At 37.7% G+C, this 21936-nt stretch overlaps 2 protein-coding genes across 7 annotated transcripts in view; both read left to right on the forward strand.

Moving 5' to 3' along the window:
* Positions 1 to 14643, forward strand: part of LOC103380387 (GTPase HRas) — a 19152-nt gene extending 4509 nt beyond the window's left edge. The window contains exons 1-7 of one of the 3 annotated variants that reach the window (XM_017033334.2): positions 8900 to 8911; positions 9219 to 12604; positions 12704 to 12788; positions 12862 to 12927; positions 13552 to 13715; positions 13973 to 14075; positions 14313 to 14643. In XM_017033334.2, coding sequence (XP_016888823.1) covers positions 12563 to 12604; positions 12704 to 12788; positions 12862 to 12927; positions 13552 to 13715; positions 13973 to 14075; positions 14313 to 14431 — 579 coding nt within the window. In that variant the 5' untranslated portion in view covers positions 8900 to 8911; positions 9219 to 12562 and the 3' untranslated portion in view covers positions 14432 to 14643. Of the gene's footprint in view, positions 1 to 4405; positions 4547 to 5728; positions 5908 to 8068; positions 8229 to 8786; positions 8912 to 9218; positions 12605 to 12703; positions 12789 to 12861; positions 12928 to 13551; positions 13716 to 13972; positions 14076 to 14312 lie in introns of those variants that run through there. The other 2 variants (XM_008312334.3, XM_008312333.3) reach the window with 2 other exon arrangements.
* A 642-nt stretch (positions 14644 to 15285) lies between these two features.
* tsg101a (tumor susceptibility 101a) lies at positions 15286 to 21641 on the forward strand. Of its 4 annotated transcripts, none has more exons than XM_008312329.3 (10): positions 15286 to 15674; positions 16529 to 16628; positions 17017 to 17082; positions 17429 to 17592; positions 17772 to 17898; positions 18151 to 18208; positions 18443 to 18546; positions 19771 to 19973; positions 20047 to 20286; positions 20369 to 21641. In XM_008312329.3, exons 1-10 carry the CDS (start codon positions 15633 to 15635, stop codon positions 20456 to 20458), a joined length of 1194 nt encoding a protein of 397 aa, XP_008310551.1. In that variant the 5' UTR covers positions 15286 to 15632; the 3' UTR covers positions 20459 to 21641. The 4 variants fall into 4 exon arrangements, with proteins under 4 accessions (XP_008310551.1, XP_008310552.1, XP_008310553.1 ...); XM_008312330.3 differs by having other exon boundaries at positions 15287 to 15674; positions 18443 to 18537; XM_008312331.3 differs by having other exon boundaries at positions 15287 to 15674; positions 16529 to 16616.
* The last annotated feature ends 295 nt before the right edge of the window (positions 21642 to 21936 follow it).

A 21936-nucleotide genomic window follows, 5' to 3' on the forward strand; every position in this document is an offset into this window, starting at 1 on the left:
GGGCGATTTATATAAAGCTTAACTGAAGATAGCTTCTTTCTTTGCTTGAGAAGAAGGTGGTGTTGCTGTTAGCAGCTAAGCTTGTCAGATAAAAAAGAGACTGATGTTTAGAAAAAATGTTGAAGTTTTACATTTTTACCAAACTGAAATAAACCTCTACAATGTACTGTTGCCTGACATCTAAATCCCACCAGGGTGGCATGGAGCAACAAGTAGCACACACCAGCACATTCAATTCGCTGACCCAGAAGCTACAATATTGTTTTGCTGTCAGTGTGGACACAAGTAATAAAAGTGACGTCTTTAAAGGATCGACAGAATCCTGTTAAAACATGCTCCTCATTTGCTTCAGTAAACAGTCCTACATAATAAGTTTGAACATTATCTTAGTACAGCGTGACAGTTTAGTGGCATCCTATTTTTATGCGAGTCTTGTTAGATGACTACATCAGCTTCAGCATACATAGCCAAGGAAGTGTCCGCTGTCAATTTCTTACTTGTGTTAACATGATTTAATGTGTGTACATGTTTTTGTATTAGCAAGTTACTGTTTTGTTTTTATTATTTATAGAGGGACATTTGTATGAAATCCCACGCTCATGCTCTGTATCTTGAGTAAGGGCTGCCTCAGTGGCTGAAGCTGCTCCAGATTTGCTGTGTGGATGTTAGTGACAGTGATCAGATTTACCTGTTACATAGAGATGAGCTGTGGTTTACAGAATGTGGATTAAGGATGTGTTGCTGGATCAAATGTGTGTCTCTCTGCGTGATTGAGTTAGTGCTGCTTAATGGCTGTTTTCTCACTTGGCAAGGCAAGCCAAGTTTGTCTGTCAATCATTACCATCACTGAAACAGGCTAAGTCCTAGCTAACGTCAATTTTCCCCACATGTCAGACACATGTTGAACAAGAGGAAAAGCAATAAATGTATTGCAGGAACTGCTGCAGTTCTATGAAGCGAAGACGCTTCAGTGTGAACAAACGTATTAGTTACTTTAATATAAAAGCAACGTTATTCCACCACTTTTAGCTAAATAAACATTAAGTGAATAACTTAGTGTGAATTATTTTAAAAATAGGCTCCTGTGCCCCCTCGCAACTCAGTAAAGTACCCAGTTTTCTTTTTAAAACATTTTTTAGTAACCTAACTATTCAACTCCTGTTCCATCTTTTTTTAAGTTTATTCACTACAACCCCATGTCATGCTTGTTTGAGGAAGATTAGGCCTAAGAAGGCCTGCACTGAAATTAGGTGTGTGAACAAAATACTAGGTGTGTGAACTAAAGTGTGGAAACTGCCAGAATAATTCCAACTTCCTTTTCATTTTTTCCATTGTTCAAAAGATTTTTGTGGAATATAGCCTGAGAAAAGAAAACCTTTAGTAAAGTAAATGCACCGTTGATTCACCTGGATTTACACGAAAATGCCAAACACCAGACAATGTCCAGCTCCAGTTCTATAAACTTGAGTTACAACTTTATATCTACTTTACCCGTCTACACAATGGATAATGACAGACACTGCGTGGTGTACAAGGGTGAGGTTGAGGGTGGGGTTGCAGAGATGCGTATGTGGCCTACACTCATAAAGTCCTGACAGATTACACACTGCAGCAGGTGGCGCAGGTCAGTGTTTTAATGTGAGGCAGTGTCAGTGAGGTGACCGAATGTTTAACCCAACATGACCTTTTTATTCTGCTTTGAATTGCACTGTCTGAGCCATATGACATCAGAAAATAGTCTAGAATTTAGACCACATGTGTCACTGGAGCTTAAAAAGCATTTAGTAAAGTTTTATTACACAGCAATGAACCATATTTGTAGCTTGACTAAATCATAATCAATTGCAGAAACATGTATCAGTCTGTTATGGAGTAGTTACATCTATACCAGCGGTCGCCAACCTTTTTTGTTTAAAAGGACTGGTCAGCCAGTACCACCCATTACTACAGACCAGTAGCAAGGTGCTGAGCATCATTAAATTTTCAAAATAAAACATCTTTTAGACTCTGTTCTGTTTTTATCAGAGACTGAATTACCTATTATTTTAAAATATTGCCAGATTATCTTTAAATAAAGAAAGTAAAGGATTTTCTTTGAATGGAGTAAATTAGTACAAAGTATAAAATATAAAGTATAAAGTACATTTTTTCACTGTGTTCCACTGGTACCAAATTACTTATTAGGTAACTGTTACTGGTCTGCGAACCAGAGGTTGGTGTCCTCAGATCTATACAGTCTTCCATTTACAACCAGCCCTTCAAGGGAAACTGTATTGCTGATGTGGCCCCTGGTAAAAATGAGTTTGACAGCCCTGATTTAGACCATGCATGTACAGTAGACTGATTTAAAGATGCTGGGAGTTATCAGGAAGCACAGGATTACTAATGAGCCTACCAGAGAACAACGAATTAGGAGTGGTTAGATTGAAATGGTTTGAACAGCAACTGAGGAAAGATGTTGAAATAGTGGAAACAAGGACCGTGGACCGGGGCTGCTAGGAGCAAGAAAGAATGGGGGGGTCGGTGTGGGGGGTTGGGGGGGCAATAGGAGGGGGCTCACGGATGTAGTGGATGGTTGGTGTAACTGTAGACGAGAAGCCAAAGCCAGCGAGTGAGATGAAGGCAAATGATCTGCTGCTGTTGCTGCTGCTGCTGCTGCTGCGACCCCTGAAGGGAGCAGCTGACAGGGGAAAAGATGACATCACTGTAATGGTGTCATCAGTTGACAGCTCATTATAGCTGTCTGCTGAAGGTCTGCTGCAGGTTTGGTGACATCACTCCTGGAGTGATGTGTTTAATTCAGAATTCTTCTCAGTAGCTACTAACTGACCATGTTGGGGTTCTGAGTTTTTACCATATCCCTGTGGCTTGTAAATGTGTAATAAGTCACACTGTATGTTATGTGGTAACACAGACATTACTGCTCTTTAGTGCCATAAATACTATTATATTTACACTAGTACATGTATTATATTTATTTTATAACTTTATTGTTAATTCTATTATATTGATGTAATAACTATTAAGTTACTATTATATAATATTGTAATTTATTTTAATGCTCTGTTTCATATATTTCTAAATGTTGGTTTAGTTTTTCTAGTGTTGTAAAATCCCAGTGTCCTGCACATTAAATGCTACTGTTAAATGTTAGGGTTTTTTATTTATTTATTTATTTTATTTAATTTTTATTTTAATTCATCATCATACACACAAGGAAATACTTGTTTAACTGCTGGTGTGCATATACAGCTGCAAGGGACTAGACTACTGAACTAAACTAAAATGCCTCACTGATAGTTGGGTGGAAGGTGGATGTGTTTATGTTTTGATAATGTCTTAAAATTGCTGTTCTGTTCAACTTGGCTTTCTGTTCATTTGTGACTTTTTCTTTAAAAGTTCTTCAGGGTCAACATTATTCTATAATGTTACCCGACAGACTAGGAAGTACTTTTTATTTTTTTTATTTTCTGTATTTATATAGCACCAGTCTGCATATTATTGCTATGTTGGCAACTTTTAGGTTTCACAAAATGGGCATCACTAGTGTTATCTTGGGAGACGACATGTTTCTTCAATGACAATGTCTGTTTGGATGAAAACCTAATGTTAAGTAAATTCATGGTGGAAACTGAAGGTGCACTGAGAGTCATTAAATCCTCTTTTAGGCTTTTTGTTTTGTGTCTGTGGATTGATCCCTGTGGAATAAGTGTCTTTATGGGTGCAATTAACTGTTGGTGTTGGTAAACATGAATATTAAGAAACTTGGGAACAAATGTTGAAGACCTCAAGTACTGTATGTGTGACCAGGCCAATATTATTTCTGCATATTCAAATGCATTTTTTTTAAATGCAACAGCTTGTTGTTAAATGTATGTAGTGTACTGAAGTTGGAAAATAAGTAGCCTGACCAAGAATCCAAATTATTTTTGTATTAATTATTTTTGTTGCTTTGTTATTGATTATTGATTTTTTACTTTGATGCATTTTGTTTTTTGCTTCTATAGTTTTGGTAATCAAGGGTCTGGGTTTTATCACCTCGACTTCAAAAGGAGACACAGAGTAATGTGAAGAGTGATGAGGATCGCTCTGCCAGTGTCATGCCCCTCCCTCCCTCCCTTCCAAAACACACAGAGCTTGAGTGGACTGGAACATTGAGTACCTTCAGCAAATTTTTTACATTCCCCTTTGAGGATCTCCACCTCGCCCCCCACCACCCTATACACACAGGCACACACAAACACTTGCTACAGGGTCAGTAATGGCATTAAGCCTGTTTTGTCTACCGCACTGAAACGTTCACCACTACTGTGTGTGTGTATGTAAGGTTTACTTCTGCACACTGTTGTGTTTGTGTGTCATTGTGCTCACCTGTTTCCCTTTTATTCCCCCTTCTTCTCTGCAGCAGCGGTGCGAGTGGTGAGCAGCAGCAGCAATGACAGAGTACAAGCTGGTAGTGGTTGGCGCTGGAGGCGTGGGCAAGAGTGCACTCACCATTCAGCTAATCCAGAACCACTTTGTAGATGAATATGATCCAACCATAGAGGTACAACTTTTGATGATGATTTATTAAAGTACACAGTCCAAGGTCCCTGCTAAAACATGGACGGAAACATGGGATGAAAAGTCCATTCCAGACTGTATTTAAATTTAACAGTTAGAATGATGCACATATTGTTTAAATCTTTATTTATTCATTTTTTAATATATATTTTAAATGACTTACTTTTTGTTTTTTTTATTATAAGATGTAGACATTGTCAAATAGAAACTGAAGCCAGTGAGAATGTTTTCTTCTCCTTCCTCTCCCTTTCTCCCTCTCATTCTCACCACGCCTGCCTGTGGCTGTGGACAATGTTCTTTTTGTGCATTTGCATTCCTGAGCCCTATACTCTCACTAACTAAGGGGCAGCACTCCATGTTTTTGTGGCTGTGCGTTGGAAGGCCAAACATTGGCTCTGATACCCTGCTCTACTGATTCCATTGTACCCATTTGACCTGGATGAGCAGAGGGAGTTAATATGAAATATCAGTGAAAGGATATAATGTTGACATTAGGACGGTCATGGTGCTTAAGACTAATTTGCCAAGATGAAAAGCTCCAAGTGATTTGGTTAAGTCTGTGTTATGTTAACAGACTTTAACTTAGTTTCTGACTCTTGCTCTAATGTCTCTTGTGTTAGATTAAATCTTTACAAACCTTTGTTTGACATGGACTCAATTACTCCTTTGTAAATAAAGGTGATGGAAATGTATGGAATAAGATGGAATTCAGTACCAGAATGCGGCAAAAATGCTCCCTCTTTATTGGTATTATATTGTGTATTCAAATATTTACAATATATTGATATTCACAGAATTTGAGTTGATACAGTTGACCATAGAATTCTAAAAACAGTGGAAAACACATGTGGATGTGTCAAAAACCGTTCAAATTATACCTGTTAAAAAAAAGTATATATAAAAATATTTTATACTTGTATTAATATTTGTACAACATTTCAGTTATCATCAACAGCAAAGATAAGAGCATAGTTAAATCAAATCAATGTCAAATGCACCAACAGTCAGTTAGCCATCAACTCATATTTACATGTCTCAAGATAAGATTGAGTATGACTGTGTAAAAGCCATTACCAGAGGAACAATTACATTAGTTTGACTTCAGTAGTCCATCACTAATAATTGGTATGAGTGTTGTTTTTTATTTGTTTGTTTTTCACTTCAGGACTCATACAGGAAACAAGTGGTCATTGACGGGGAGACCTGCCTGCTGGATATCCTTGATACTGCAGGTCAGGAGGAGTACAGCGCAATGAGGGACCAGTACATGAGGACAGGCGAGGGTTTCCTCTGTGTGTTTGCCATTAATAACACCAAATCTTTTGAGGACATTCACCAGTACAGGTTTGTTCAGGCACAGTCATCTCCAGAAATGTTATCAATCACCCATCTACAATTGTTTCTCGTTAAGGGTTGGGTTTGTGAGATAAACCAGTTATCACATGTTTGATGTGGTACATCATATACTACTGTTCAACAAAATGTCAAAGGTGTAAAAGTGGATTACTGTGTCAAAGTAAGGATCTTTTGGAGTAGTAAAAAAATGCAGTCCCCAGGTTTAATGTCTGTGCACTGTACATCACAAACCCTTGTTACTTGTTACCTTATTGCTGAAACCTCTTTAGTATTTAATTTTTCTGAATACCGGTAAATGCATTTTTGAAAATACATCATTTAAGTACACCTGACTTGAGCTTAATTGCTAAAAAGACTTTTTTAAACATATATTTGAAATATGAAGAGTTTGTTACAAAAGATTGTGCAGAGCACATTTTACACATTATCCATTTCTGTCTCAGAATTACAACAAGCACGATTAATAAAAACAAAAAACATAACAGACAGGTATCCATTTGTGTAGTATAAGGTCAATGAAGTTGGGTCAGTCAGTAATTACGCATCTTTCACTGTGTCATATTGTATCCACTTTTCCCATTTAGTCACAAAGACATTTTCCTTTAGTCTACAGTAAGTCAGTAGGTCAGTCTTTCCATATTACAGGCCTCTCTTATAATTTCAAGCCACTGACTTATGGTGGGTGGTTCTTGTCTTGTACCAGTATCTTCTGTAGTACAAGCTTTCTTACACGTGACCTAAATAAAATGTATTATTATTATTATTATTATTATTATTATTATTGTCTGAAACATACTTATTGAAAGTTCCCAGGCACAAACTCTTGGGAACCAGTTTGTTAACTTTTCACTTTAGGTGTAATAAAACAACAAGTTGTTAAGCCATTCTCCTGGGGTAGCTGAAAAGATTTTAAATAGTTGTTTGAGCTGCAGATGTGAATGTGTCAACTTTTTATTCTGCCCAAGTGACATGCCAGTTGGGAGGCAGCAAAGACACAAAATGCATTCCTCATTGTTGATTGCCTTCCAAGTGTTCAGTTCAGTTGGTGTTGCATCGACTCCCTGGAGGCCAGGGGAAAGAGCTGTGTGCTTATGTACAATATACGCACACATTACGAGCCGGCTCTCTGCAGCACAGCGTTGATGTCGTGCTGTAGTGTTTAACACAGCTTAGCCCCCAACTGGAGGATTAGAGAACGATGTCAGTGAAATCGATCCTGACTCAATTAGAGGTGCCGGAAAAGGCAGAGCTTCCAAGGACACTGAAGGAGAACAGTGTTCAGTGAGAGATGACAGTGTTCTCTGTCACGGCCATTTGGATTCAACAGTCTTGCATAAAACAGAAATGTTTAATATCATCTCTACAGATGTTTACATAGGTTTAATATGGTGTTCTTGGAGTGTTTTACTTTTGTTACAGTCCAGTCTTTTCTGGTTTAATTTTAACACACTGGCAGCAGTAGTTGTGCCAGCTGAATGCCAAATGCACCATGGGTGTTCCCACAAGTTGTTAAACGTCCTTGTTCCATTCTGGGTTTGTTTCCATACTGGTGGGGTGGGCGGCATACGGTGCCTTAAACGGACAGTAGAAACTCTGATAATAATCTCAGACTGCAACGTAAAATTTATATTTGATTTTTGATGGAGTTGGAATTTTTGCTGTAGCATTAATAACCTTCTAATCTTCACTTACACAGACATTATAGTGTTGTCACAAACACTGTTAGCAGTGTTGACTGTAAATGTGTGGAGCTGACTCCGATGAACATGTCCTGCTGCTCTCTGAGAGAGGAGGGCTAAACTGATTGCTTTGACCCACACTCCTCTCACTCAGTTTGCCTTGGCTGCCTGGCATTTTGGCACAGGCCGCTGTAATGATGAGGTAATGCTGTTCACAGCCTGCCTGTTGTTTATCCCTTCCCCTCCCTCCATTCCAGCCCTACCTCCCTCAGCAGTGCAGCACAGCCCAGCACCGCTGGGTCCCAGCTCTTCCTCAGGGTCCTAAAGCTCCCTCAGTGTTTGACTATCCAGTTGCAGAGCTGCTGTTGTTTATAAAGAGTCCTCGTAATGAACACAGCTGTTCCATAGATCAAGGAAACAACTGTGCAAATGTCACCCATTGATTTTTCTCCTTTTTTTGCAATCCACAGAGAACAGATTAAACGTGTGAAAGACTCAGACGATGTCCCCATGGTACTTGTGGGAAACAAATGTGACCTCCCAGCACGTACCGTGGACACAAGGCAAGCCCAGGAACTTGCCCGCTCCTATGGGATACCTTACATTGAGACCTCTGCCAAGACACGGCAGGTACGTAATAAACAAGAAGCAATTGTTCACACACTATCGCACACAAATCTCCACTGTGATGACAGTACAGATGCCTCAAAGATTTCAAAAGTGCTGCATTTATAGACTGATATTCTCACACACACACACACACACACACACACGTAGAGCGCAGACAGGTCCATGTTATAACGTGATCTGTGTTGCTGGGAACATTTTCTTATGGTGCAGCCAATGACTCATAGCCAGGTTACCTTGGCTAAAGAACAGTGCTACAGTATTTGAGAGACATCATAAGAACAAGTCACTGCACAGCTCCCACTGTCTCTGACTCACACTCAGTGTAGGTACATACAGGCACTTATCGGTCACCTAACATCTACTCAAATGTATGTAAAACATTTTGTCAGACAACAGATGGACATCCAAAGAGATCAGACTATTTTCTAATCATTTTTATATCACAGTTTTTGATTAGGGGTTGCTACTATGGTAACACAAAACAGCAAAATTTCCTCATGTTCATTGAAATCCACGTAAAAAATGTGTGCGTATGCATGTGCGTGTGTTTGTCAACAGGGAGTAGAGGATGCCTTTTACACATTGGTCAGGGAGATCAGGCAGCATAAGCTGAGAAAGCTGAACCCACCTGATGAGAGCGGTCAGGATTGTATGAGCTGTCGCTGTGTGGTATCATGATGCAGGTGAGGAATTCTCCATGTTGTCTTTGACAGTTACACTTAAAGCCCTGACAAAGTTTTAATTGCTGTAATTCCAATGTCTGATTTTGGTGACAACACAGTTTACATGAACTACTTCTGTTTACACATCTACACATTTGAAGTACAGAGTCACAAAAGAACATTTTGTGCTCTGCCTGTGCAGTGTAGCGTCTGTGAGTAGATTGTGATCTACTTCTTGGGCAGCTCTCCTGTACTCCTGAAAAAAAGTAAAAGCAGTATTGTGTTTCCTAATGTGGCCCTGTTTTCTGTCCACGTTGTGTGTCCACAGCTGACCGTTGCATGTTCAGGTATGACATGGGAGCATGGACTACAGACAAGATTGGAAGAAAAAATAACAAAACAACACAACTATGAGATGTAAACTTTTTTATAAAGAGCTTCATTGAAACGAATGCTCTCAAGCAAACAATAAGAGCTGACTGAACCGTTGAGAATTTATGATGAAGAGGATTTTGGATTGTTGCCTAAGTGGCTGGCTGAACTGGCCTCTTCTGCTCCCTTTCTTTGGTCCATACGTCCACACGTGAGCAGCAGCACCAAGGACTCGGTCAACTCCAGTGTGGGTCGCTTCACAAGTTTTCTGCTAACTTAATGTTCTCAGTCTCAACACTGGTCTTAATAGGGGTGTCATTTTTCACCCTTTTTTTTTTTGAAAGCCTACTTCCATTTCCATCATCTGACATCAACATGGACTGACTGGCCTAAATGGAATAAGACAGGAATGGACAAGAAGTTGACCCAACACCTCTTGCATAACTTTAAACATCACCGTGTGTCTAGACTTAATTTTATGGATTTCACAGAGTGAAGGTTGATGTGGGAATCACACTTTTGTTGTTGTTGTTGGTGGTGGTGAGTTAGCCTAGCTGTGAAAAATGATTGTTTTTGATATTCAACAAATATTTTAGATCTGAGGTTTATGAAAGTCACTGAGCTGCGTGTGTGTTTCCAGTGACTGCTGGTTTGACTTTTTTTTTTCATTTCAGGGTCCATGTCTTGAAAGGAAAATGTTAAATGATGAATTTCAATAATTGAGCTACCTTCTTGCCGATGTGGATAATAATAATTATAGTAATGGCTACTGTACATAGGTTCTGGTGCAATAGATTTCTCATGCCCAATTTATAAGTTTTGCAACAAACCACCTCTCGTGACTACTGCATTACTGTTTGACTTTGGCCTAGTGAGAAGGATTTGTGGATGTAGTAGCCATCTTTGCATTAGCCCAAGCTGAAAAAGTATTTCTGGTTACAGAAAAAAAAGAGGAGAGAAGCCCAATTCTTGTACAGTCTCAGCCAACAAGATTTCTTTTTTGTCTAATTCACTTATTGCAGGTTGTAGAGAACTTCCATCCTGCGTTATAGTAAGTTATTTTTGTAGAGTTACTCCTTACGTTTTTCAAGACTCAGGACTGAGCTTTGAGAAAGGTGTCATCAGTCCTGAAAACCAGGGTTTGGGAGAACACCTGATGGCTTTGTGGTGTCCAACGCACAAGTCCTGCCTCAGAATTCAACCTCAGTTTTCCCACACACCACGCTATCCTCAATATACATTTTCTCTTTCACCTCAGCTCTTCAGATAAATGGAAACTGGACAACTGTTTTTTACACAGCAAAACCACATATCTGATTATGTCAGACTGTTGCTGATAATAAATACTGGGTTATAGGAGTGCAGTGCTTTATTTCTACACATTAGGAGCTTGTGCTCTCTGCAGTCTGCCTTATTTTTTTTCAAAGTTGTATTTCATGGGAGTAACACTCAGTTGTCAAATGTAGATATGTGCTGTACAGAAATTGAAAATAGGACAAGCCCCTACCAAAACACTACACAGATTTTTTTTTTTATAAGTAGCGGGGCCATGTGAATGTGAGAAATAATAATACAATAAACATTTAACCAAAATAATTTTTAAGCCAACACTCATAGAAAATGAATTTTAAAAAAACATTTTATCGTTTATAAATGGTTTAACTCCCATTATTATTGGTGACCAGTTGACAATGTCTGACTCTTACTTTTAAAACTTGTCTACATTATAATGTGTAGACTTTGAGTAACTAGAATCTGCATATCAGAAATGATCAAACCTTAAATTAAACTCATCAAATATTTGCCTTTTAAATGGTTTTGCACATTTTATAAATTAAAAACCTTCACGGTGTAGCCATTGTATTGATGATGGCATTTTTTGTTTTACATGCTACATTGAGGTAAGACATACATTTCAAAATTAAAGAACAGAGAATATCACAGCTCCCATTCTGAGCTGTGTTACATCTAAATTTAAGTTTTTCCCCATCCCACTTTGATCTTTTAGTAGTGTGTTTCATGTTATTACTGCCCTGATACTGTGCTTGTTGTCACCCTCTGAGTCATTTCAATGATTCATTCATAATTATGACTTAAGACATAAGAAACTATGCATTAAAGTAATCAAAAATACACACAGTCATGTTTCCACAGGGACACTGCAGCCAGAGAGCCACAGGTAACTTGAAAAGACTGTACAGACCATTGGGAGTTTTGCACAAGGATACAGTGTGCTCAAGGGCTTGTTTTCTTCCCTTGCAAACTGTGGAATGAATGTTTAAAAGGAATTTGTGAAAATGTCAACTGTTAACTATTTAAGATGTATTTACTCTGAAAAAAATGTGGCAAATGTAATACAGGACAGGAATAAAGATGTGGAGATGAAACTCTTTTCGATTTAATTTTACATATAGTACTTCTGCTTGAGATATGAGACTTTTCTGCCACCTACAGACTGTTTCACTAGTAAACGGTCAAGTTGTCTTTTCTCAATTTAACCAGAATATATGACACCTCCTGTACTTTCCCAATCACTTGACAGGATCATAAAAGTGCAGTGAAACAGTGAACAGCTGTGGTTCAAAGTCAATCCTCATGTTTACACAAGAGCTTTACCATCAGTTCCTTCATTTACAGGAAGTTGTTTGTTGTTGTTGTTCAGGGAAGAAGGAAACGTCAGTATTTCTGGAAACGTATCATTTTGAGCAATAAAATTATTGGTCGAGCATTCGCTTTTTTTAAGTTCAACCATTGTATTTCCTTTGGCCAGCATTCAGCGTGTAGCTTCACTCTCTTGGCTTGTAGGTGGTGCAAAGCATACATTTGAAAGTTGTTTTTTTCTAAAGTATTGTGTGATTTACTTATTATTATTAATAGTAGTAGTAGTGGCAAAACAAACCATATCAAATAAAAAATAAAAAAAAGATATAAGGAACCATTTAGGTTGATGACTTCCCTTTCTCCCATAGTCTCCAATAGTGCACAAAGACGTATGTTAGTGATTTAGCAGCATGTTATCTATGTACTAGAATGTAGCCTAATGATGACCAAAAGTACTGCATTAGTGGTGCTGCAGCAGGAAGTGTGTTTGTTCTATAGCCATGTAGCCCAGCTAACACTTTTGAGGGCAAATGACTTGCATCACGAGAGGCCGTCCAGTTACTGGCTTTCAACGGTCATAAAAAGATAAGTGTTTGTCTATAAATCCAGGGCAGATAGACAGACTGAACAGAGCAGAGGTGTGTAGGTGCTGTGAGAGATACAGAAGTATTATTCTCCCCTATTGGATTAACTGCAACCATGATGTTCTCTGAGGAAATGATCAGGAAAATGCTACCTAAGGTAAGAAGCTGCATAAGCATTAAAATATCTTCCTAAATAGATTATGATCCAGCCAATGTCTGTATAGATTTATTTTTGGATTTTTAATTTTTTTTTAAGACCTATTCACGCAAACATGTGGCTCGAGAAGTATTCATTGCAATAACCCACTTTGACACACTTGTGCCCATCGTGGATAAATATGGTAAGATTATTATTAACAGCTCGTTCAAATCCTGTGGAACGTCTTGATCATTTACAGTTACATGTTTACACAGTTTACAGTGATGGAACTGCAAAAAACCTGATGAGTCTGACTGGAACCCTGCCTGTCATTTATAATGGTAACTATGCATTTTTTGCAAATTTAGTTTCATTAATTTGTTACATTACACCTTTTTTCAGCCTAGATTTGTCATAATATCTACTGTGAAACTTTACTGTGAAATAAAAAGGAAATTAATCCTGACATTGTCTTGTCTCAGACAATACCCGTGCTATCAATGGATGAAATGTGAAATCGTATCCGAAAACACGACTCAGTTTTCAGTATATTTTTGTAATCAGCTCTCTGCATTTCATCTATATCAGGGGCCTCAAACTCAACTGGGCTGGGAGTCACTGTTGACCCCACTGTCTCATTGAGGGGTCAAACATTGACAGCATTCTTAGATATCAAGTTGTCTGAATGGTCTCATTGCTTAGTGGTTTTCTTCTTGGGCTTTTATTAGAAATACCAAAGTTCTCGCTATAATAAATATGTTAAATGCAAGTGATTTTTATTTGTAAATGCAGCTCTAAGCTCATCAACCTTTTATTTTTGATGATTATGTTATTGTTGATAATGTGGACTGTGGATATATATATATTTTTACATTGCTTCAAAAATCATGTTATGATTTAAATACCACGTACATAACACTTCAAACAAGAGTCACAAACAAAATGTGTCTTCTTTTTTGTACAAGACAAGACCTACAACATACCAGTGTGTACATGGATAGAGGAAAGTTACCCACAAACTGCTCCCATCTGCTACGTCAGACCCACTCGTGAGATGCTGATAGTCAAAGGAAAGTACGTCTCCAGCAATGGGGAGGTGGAGCTGCCTTACTTAGAAGAATGGAATAAGGTAAAAATGGGAACAGTTCATATCATTTATAAGCATGATTTTTAAATATAGAGAGTAAAAATTTTATTACTACTATAGCTATATATACAACTATATTCTATAGTTGTATATGACACAAATGTGTGTCACAAATTAAAAATCTTATACTTTATTCTTTAAATCATCGTGCTTCTTTACACCAACTGACACTGTGACACACCTTTGAGTGTACCAACCACCTTGTTTTACAGCCCCATGTGTTTTCATTCCTTCCACAGCGCAAATGCAATCTTGTGACCCTACTGCAAGTGATGGTTGCCATGTTCGGAGAGTTTCCCCCACTGTGTATGCGACCTTTTTCCGAGCTTGAACAAGCCTCATGTACGTAGCACTCGCAGGAAGACAGCAAAACGTCTGTGTTTATTCAGGCTGACTATAAATCTATGTCCCAGATACAGGCTGTTGTTGATGATGACAGGTCTCTGATACTGACTACATCTGCCTCACACGGCTCATAGCGCGTGAACCTTATAAACTGAAGAGGCAGGATATAACTGTCTGTAAATAAACATAGAGGCTAACGAGCACAGACTGACGGAGCATGTGTTTTTCTTTTAGGTCGGCATCAGTACCAAAGGCAAACTGATGTGTTTTCAAACGCAGATGGGAGTCTTTACATAAACATTCTTGGAGAAGACAATCGACCTTTTCAGCAACACAACGAAACAAATTGTTAGTTATTTTTTGCTGAGTTATTATGTCTGCAAATATTTTTTATTATTTCCTGTGAAATGTGTAATTCCACGTGTGATGTCAGATGGTATCCATTTATTGTTGGGGAGTTATAATAGTTGTATAAATGCCTGCTAAAAATCCATACCAGTTTTTTTTTGTTTTTTACTTTGGAACAAATATGTTTTTATATTTTTTTATCTAAGCAATAAATGTGTTATGGCTCTGTTCAAAGATGTGTGTTTATTGACAAGCTACTCATACAACTGTATTATCGTGCCAGTTTATAGCCTGTTCTTTTGAACTTTGAACCCGCTGTGATTCAGTGACAATATGCAAGCATCAGGTTGTAGTCCAAATTAAAATGGTATTCTCTCAGAAAATTTGAACTATAATAGAATGTAAAACAAATATTTCTGTCAGCTTTGTTGCAGATGTTGTGTGTAAAAATATGAATGTAACACAATAGTAAACAAAGAAAGGGCAATTCCTCTTGTATTCTTAAGTATATACTTTTGTCCAAAATATATTTGCTATGTTTGGTATTGTATGGATGCAGATGCAATTTAAGCAAATGTATTATATTTATATTTAAACATATATGCTACGTGGTAGCCTTTGGTCATGATTGAAAACACAAAAATAATACTTAATATTTTTTGCAATTCACGATGGTGTCCAGCGTAACGAAGACCCACCTTGAATGTTATTCGGAAATTAGATATATGCAACAAAAGTGCATTTGTGTCAACTACACTATGTATATTCTTGAAAATTAATTGTTTAGGTTTTAAAAATGTTATATGTAAAATATATTCCAACGCTCGTGCCTCAAATACTACATGCGTCATGCACAAACCGGAATCTGTCAGGTGCGCTACCGGAAATTCCTATTGTTGATCGTCGCTTGTATTTCTTGTCGGCCTCTCCCAATGCTGTGTCTCTATTTCTGATTTAAAAGGACTTTCCCGTATCCAAGTATATCCGCAACCCGAGCACCAAGCTTATAGGACTAGGACAAAACCATTAATTTGGCTTTACTATAGCCCGGCCCGTATTTGGGCTAACATTAGCTTAGCATTCGGGTAGGTCCTGCTGGCCAACACAAGCTAGTGTTTGCTGTCATTTTAGTTTGCTTAAGAAAAGAGCAGCCGGTTACTTTCACAGCTTTTCGAAAGGAGCGACATAAAAACAAGTTTCGACAAGATGGCAGTTGTCAACGAAACTGCATTGAGGAAAATGTTAAAGGTAAGCTTGCTACAGGAAAATGTTGCACTACTTTGCCATAGTAGCAACTTAGCTAAAGTTCCCGACTCCTAACGTGGCGCTGTAAAGTAGAGATATAATTATAAACCTTCTGAAGTTGGTTATTGATTTGCATTGTTGCATTGATGTAAACATACGATGTAAACAAGTGAATGGTTTCTGCTCTTGGTCAGAGATTATTAGTTATTTGTTCAAATACAGTTGCAGTTTATTTGTTCCAATACAGTTTCCTCATACTCCCTGCCAAAATAATTTTTAGTTACAAAACAAATAGCAAAACATTTGAGATGGATGGTCTCATCTTTATATTTACGGTTACCAATATAAGAAATGAGTTAACTAGTCACAGCATTGTCACAACATGGTTAAGAAAAACTAATATCCTCAGAAGACAATGGTGACGGGTGTTGGTTGAGCAGCTGCGCAAATATAATGCAAAGCTCTGCCTTTCTGTGAAGGTGTATACAACACTAAGGTGTTCACAACAATAGTATGGTTAAATGTAAAATGTATGTAAATGTTGAAATGTATATACCTAATCGCCAAAGCTAAGGAAAAATGCGTTCTTAGACCATATAGATTTTATTGTGAGAATAAATTTAGTAATCAGTGACCTTTGTTAGTTATTTCCTAGATATTTGACTTCCCTATTTTTTGTGTTAAAATATCTGCTGCAGTTGGTACAATTATACCTGTATGACTGTGAGGTTGTGAAGTTTGCAACACTATACAATGTTACGCCCTACCTGTAATATTGTAGGGTGTTGTTCTTTTAATAAACCATTTGTAAATAGGTTTTTAATAATCAAACTTTTTTGTTTAAAATCTTTTTCCAGCAATACAAAAACAAAGACATGACTGTACGTGAAATTACAAATGTTATCTCACAGTACAAAGACTTGAAGCCAGTAATGGATGCTTATGGTAAGTTAACAGGTATAACATCTTTTTTTCTGCATTTAAACCATAATATTATATGCATTATGGCTGTCTAGTATTATAAAAAAGAATACATATTCCTATCCTATATATTTCACTTATCTTCAATGACCTGTATTGGATTTTTGTCCTTCTTGTTGTTTTGTGTTTTACAATGCAAACTGTAAAAGAATGTCAGTTGTTCAACTAAACTTACCGCTACATTTTTAAAAATGTAACTTATTAATATTTAGTTTGACAATCACTTTTAAGATTATTTCTTAAACAAACAAATGTGTTTACATTTTACTTACATATTTTGTATTTTCAGTCATCTTCAGAAATAGTTTCCCATTACTTGTAGGAATATATTTATATAAATCCTGCTATTTATCTTGGTTTTCAGTGTTTAATGATGGCTCCACAAGAGATCTGTTGAGCTTGACTGGGACAGTACCAGTGAGCTACAGAGGTAAGTTAGCAGTCATTACAATCATATTATAAGTTTTTCTGACACAGAAAAACATGGTTGTTAAAAAAGTGCAAATAAAAGGTTATTAAAAACCAAATTCAATTTAAGTGTATTTTTATGCAATATATATGTTTGTTCAGCATTGAATGAGTCATTTACATGTGTATTTCTTAATAATAAATCCCCTGTGTAACTTGGATAATGTTGTTTTGCTTTTTCTTCTTACCATTTTATAAGGGAACATATTAAGATTAAACATTTTTAAGATTAAAAAATTAAACAATACTGGATATCATTTTCTGGACCATATCACTCACACCTTATGACTTTTTTATTTTTGTTTTAGGCAATGTTTACAACATCCCTGTGTGTCTGTGGTTGTTAGACACATATCCATTCAACCCTCCTATCTGTTTCGTCAAACCAACTAGTGCCATGATGATTAAAACGGGCAAACACATTGATGCCAATGGCAAAATCTACCTGCCCTACTTACACGAGTGGAAGCCAGTAAGTGATAGATTACACCGATTGTAAAATTATGACACATAAGTTTGGATACAAAGGAAAGTCAATCGATCATAAAGACTGTGTGTCAATGTCCATAAAAAAATAATCTAAAATAATCTGTCAATCATTTGTATGTTTTGGATTTACCTTTTACTTAACCTTGGTGTTCTGTTTTGCAGAAAGTGTCAGACCTGTATGGTCTTATTCAGGTGATGATAGTGGTGTTTGGAGAAGAGCCTCCTGTGTTTTCCAGGCCAACTACTCAAGCCCCTTACCCATCCTTCCAAGCAACTGGACCCCCAAATGGTGAGTGACATTGATGTTGTAAATGAGGGAATTCTGTTTTTCTTAGATTTTCTGTTTAAATTAGAACACCAGGATTAGTACATGCTGCTTTTGAAACAGGTTTGTGCTTTTGGAGTTGTAGCACTAGATGGCGCTAATAGTTCATCGTCCGAATGTGACAGACTGCCTATAAAAGTGAAAGTCATGACTGACCAAAGACCTTATTGTTTCTCTCTCTTTCTTGCTCTTTCTCCCTCCCTCCCACTTCCTCAGCTTCCTACATGCCTGGCATGCCTGCCGTATCACCGTATGGTTCCACTGCTAATCCTGGGTAACACACCAAGAAATGCTCAGAACTATCACAGACAAGTTGCATTGTGCAGTTCTATAACAAACCTGTCCTGACATGACTTTGTGGTTTTGATTGGATCACATCACACAACTGTATTTTGTGTCTGAAACTCTATAAACAAATCACCTCTAGTTACTTGAAGTAATGGGCACAGTTTTGAGTTCAAAAGTAGTAACCATGAAGTTTGTCTCTTTATTGCTCATCTCTTTCCAGAGGCTATCCAGCATACCAGTACCCAGTCAGCAACTCCTATTCAGCCAATGCAGGCCCTGCACATTACCCCAGTCAGCCCTCTGTCTCCACAGCTGGTATGTTAAGTGAGTGCTAGTGTACAGGTTTTGCTTCATCTTATGATAATGTAAAATAAGGTTCACTGAAACAGTAAATTCGTTTTTGTCACTATTTTACTTGACCTAATTTCTGATAGCGTCTAGTTTGTTATGGTTTACAGCAAAGTAAAAAGAGCTGGAAACTTTGCCCTTACATTGGTTGTTAGTTAAGGCTGAGTTTAAGACAGATGACCTTCCGAGTCAGAGATGCTGCTTGGTGTCCTTAGCTGCCACTAAAAGGTCAATACTGTAACCAGAGTGGGGGGTGTTAAAGGCCAAAGGGTAGGAGTATCAGTGAACCTGGCATCAGCCTCCTTACTGTATACGTCTGGTGTCCACAGTATTTTATATTTAGGATCAGAACAGTGACCTCACACAAAGGCAGAGGTATGATTACGGTGCCAACAACACTTGAGTGCATGAAGCCCGATCAAGGTCTGGTTTCGACGAGGGGTTTAGTCGTGTCTCCTCTATTTTTAGAAGAGTGGAGAAAAAGGCAACACAAATTACTGATGTTTTAAATGGTACACTCTGACATTTGTCACACTGACTCTGGATGAGGCTTTATATCAGCTAATATAAATGACCCTATGTAAAGTCCAGTGTTGTTTCATACAGTAAATGTCAGTATATCTATGTTTGTTTGTATGTGTAATAGCTGTGTTTTGTATCATTTTATTGAATTATCTAAATTGTAATTCAACAGAATATGACTTCTATATTAAATGTGTACTACTATCCTGTGTAGGATCCAAATGACAATATTTTACATTCAAATTACAGTATTGTACAAAGGTTTAGTTGTGTATATAGATTTTCTGTATATCCAACTTATCACTAGCCTTTTCTTATCACAAAGCTATTGTTTTTCACAGCTATAAATTTAAGAATATAATTTCTGACCTCACAATATGTTGTCATGTAGCAACATGCATTACATTAGAAAAGTCTTATAGCACAAGAAGTATAATGATCTTCTAGTTTCAATTTACTTATGTAGTATGAAACCTGGGCCTAGTTAGTTGGATACAAAACTGTCATTCTTACAGTCCTTTTAGGGGTTAAAAGATGACTCAATTGCATCTGCTTAACACATAATTTGTTATAGTCTTATTTGATCAAATATACACTGTTGATGGTATTGCAGTATACAGTATATAAAAAGGTACGCATGTATTTAATTCTTCACTCCTTTTTGGCATTACTTGTTAGGTCCGAGTCGGGATGGCACAATCGGAGAGGACACCATTCGTGCATCTCTGATTTCAGCAGTGAGTGACAAGCTTCGCTGGAGGATGAAGGAAGAGATGGACAGAGCTCAAGCCGAGCTGGATGCTCTGAAGAGGACCGAGGAGGACCTGAAGAAAGGACATCAGAAACTGGAGGAGATGGTCTCAAGGCTGGACCAGGAAGTGGTGAGCCACTGTTCTTATCTTTTTTCTTTTATTTAATGCATCTTCTGAATCTGTTATGGTAAATGTCTTCCAGTCTGAGGTGGACAGGAATATCGAACTGCTGAAGAAAAAAGACGAGGAGCTTATCGAGGCTCTAGAAAAGATGGAGAACCAATCGGAGAACAATGACATTGATGATGTCATTGTTCCGACAGCTCCGCTTTACAAACAGATCCTAAATCTGTATGCTGAGGAGAATGCTATTGAGGACACCATCTTCTACCTGGGAGAAGCCCTGCGCAAGGGTGTCATAGACCTGGAAGTTTTCCTCAAGGTGATCACATCAGTACTTGACAAACACAAATAAATGAACTGAAGCAGGGAGGTATTTTACACTTTTTACTTTCTTTTTACAGCATGTCCGCCTATTGTCCAGGAAGCAGTTCCAGCTTCGAGCCCTAATGCAGAAAGCCCGCAAGACTGCTGGCCTCAGTGACCTCTACTGACCCCTACACATGCTTCCATTTTTCAACTCCTCTCTTTTCTGCTCGTTATTTTATTCCCCATTCATTTTCTACTCCTGTTTTGAACATCTGCTGGAATCATCTTTGTAACATCTGTGAAGCAAAATCACAACCAGTGGAGTGCAGGGAGCTTTTAAACTGTTTGGCCATCGTTGAAATGTGACACCATTTGTAGTTTGATCCGAACAAAATTTGCCCCTGACATTGTCAGGCATAAGCTGGACATACACTCACTCACACTCTTGTGTACTTTTTTAGGGATCGAAAAACACAAACGTTGTGTCAAGCAGGTCGAGACAATGAAAACCTGCTCGTACCGTCGGGTCATGTGCCGTGACTGCATAACGTGACCTGTATGTTGCTGTTGTTGTAGCTTGGCGTGTGTGTGTGGTCACCTGTACACGCTGTACCGCAGCGTGGCTCGCAGGTTCTGTTTGCCAGACAAAGTTATTTGGCTAGTAAGCACAAATTGTTAGGGGCAAAAGATAGGGGCGAAGGATAGGGGCTTTGCGGAGGATCCCACTTACCCAGAACCAGTCTGAGTGTAAAGGTTAGACTCTGATATAAATACCCAGAGTAACCTTTGAGAAGGGTTCAGGCTTCAGGATTGACCGCTGTATGAAGCCTGGGTTGTATTCTGCTACGAGGACGTGGGTTGAATTTGAAGATAAAAGTGGAAACAGAGTAGTTATTAGAATTCCTGATTATTTTCCTACGAAATATATGTCCTCCTGATCAGTTTTTGTCTTTACAACCAGCCCAATGTTTTATTGTGAGTCAGCTGTTCAAGTCCAAACTCCTCACTGCATTGTTATTATTCCCATGTTCCTTTAAACTTTGTACAAACAATAATTTTGGGTATTGCAGAGGAAAATATATTTTATCTTTTTTTCTTTTCTCTTACTTGATTTAAACTCAGTCCACCTGAGTAGTTTTCAGTCTTGTGAATAAACTCGTCAGTACTGTATTACTGATCCAAAAGTTAACTTATGTAAAGTCTGCAGCAGGTCTCATTTGAGTTGGCCTTTTACTAAATGCACTTTGAACTGTACGATAGTAATGTCTGCTGTTTTGCTCATTTCTTGTTTCCAAATCCACCACCTGTTCTTTTGTAACTGTAGAATTATGTAAATCAGTAAAAAATAAAATCTGACTTAATGACGGATGTTTCACTACATGTCAATATTTGTAATTAACAAAAATGTTGAGCTTTCTTCTTTTTTTATTATTTTTATTATACTTTTTTTTCCTCATAGATTTAATATTGCATTATAAAAGTAGGGCTGTGGGCATTCAGAGAAATGATAGTTAAAGGACAGAGATATTATTGAATATAGTACTGTGCTTCATTCGACCAATGCAAAAACATTGTAATCCAATTAATCTAATCTAATTACAAATCAATTAACCTGAATAATTAATTAATCACTTTGACGTCCCTTAATAAAAGTAACAGGTTT

Source organism: Cynoglossus semilaevis, chromosome 6 (assembly GCF_000523025.1).
Source record: "Cynoglossus semilaevis isolate Cse_v1.0 chromosome 6, Cse_v1.0, whole genome shotgun sequence".
Taxonomy (NCBI): Eukaryota; Metazoa; Chordata; class Actinopteri; order Pleuronectiformes; family Cynoglossidae; genus Cynoglossus; species Cynoglossus semilaevis.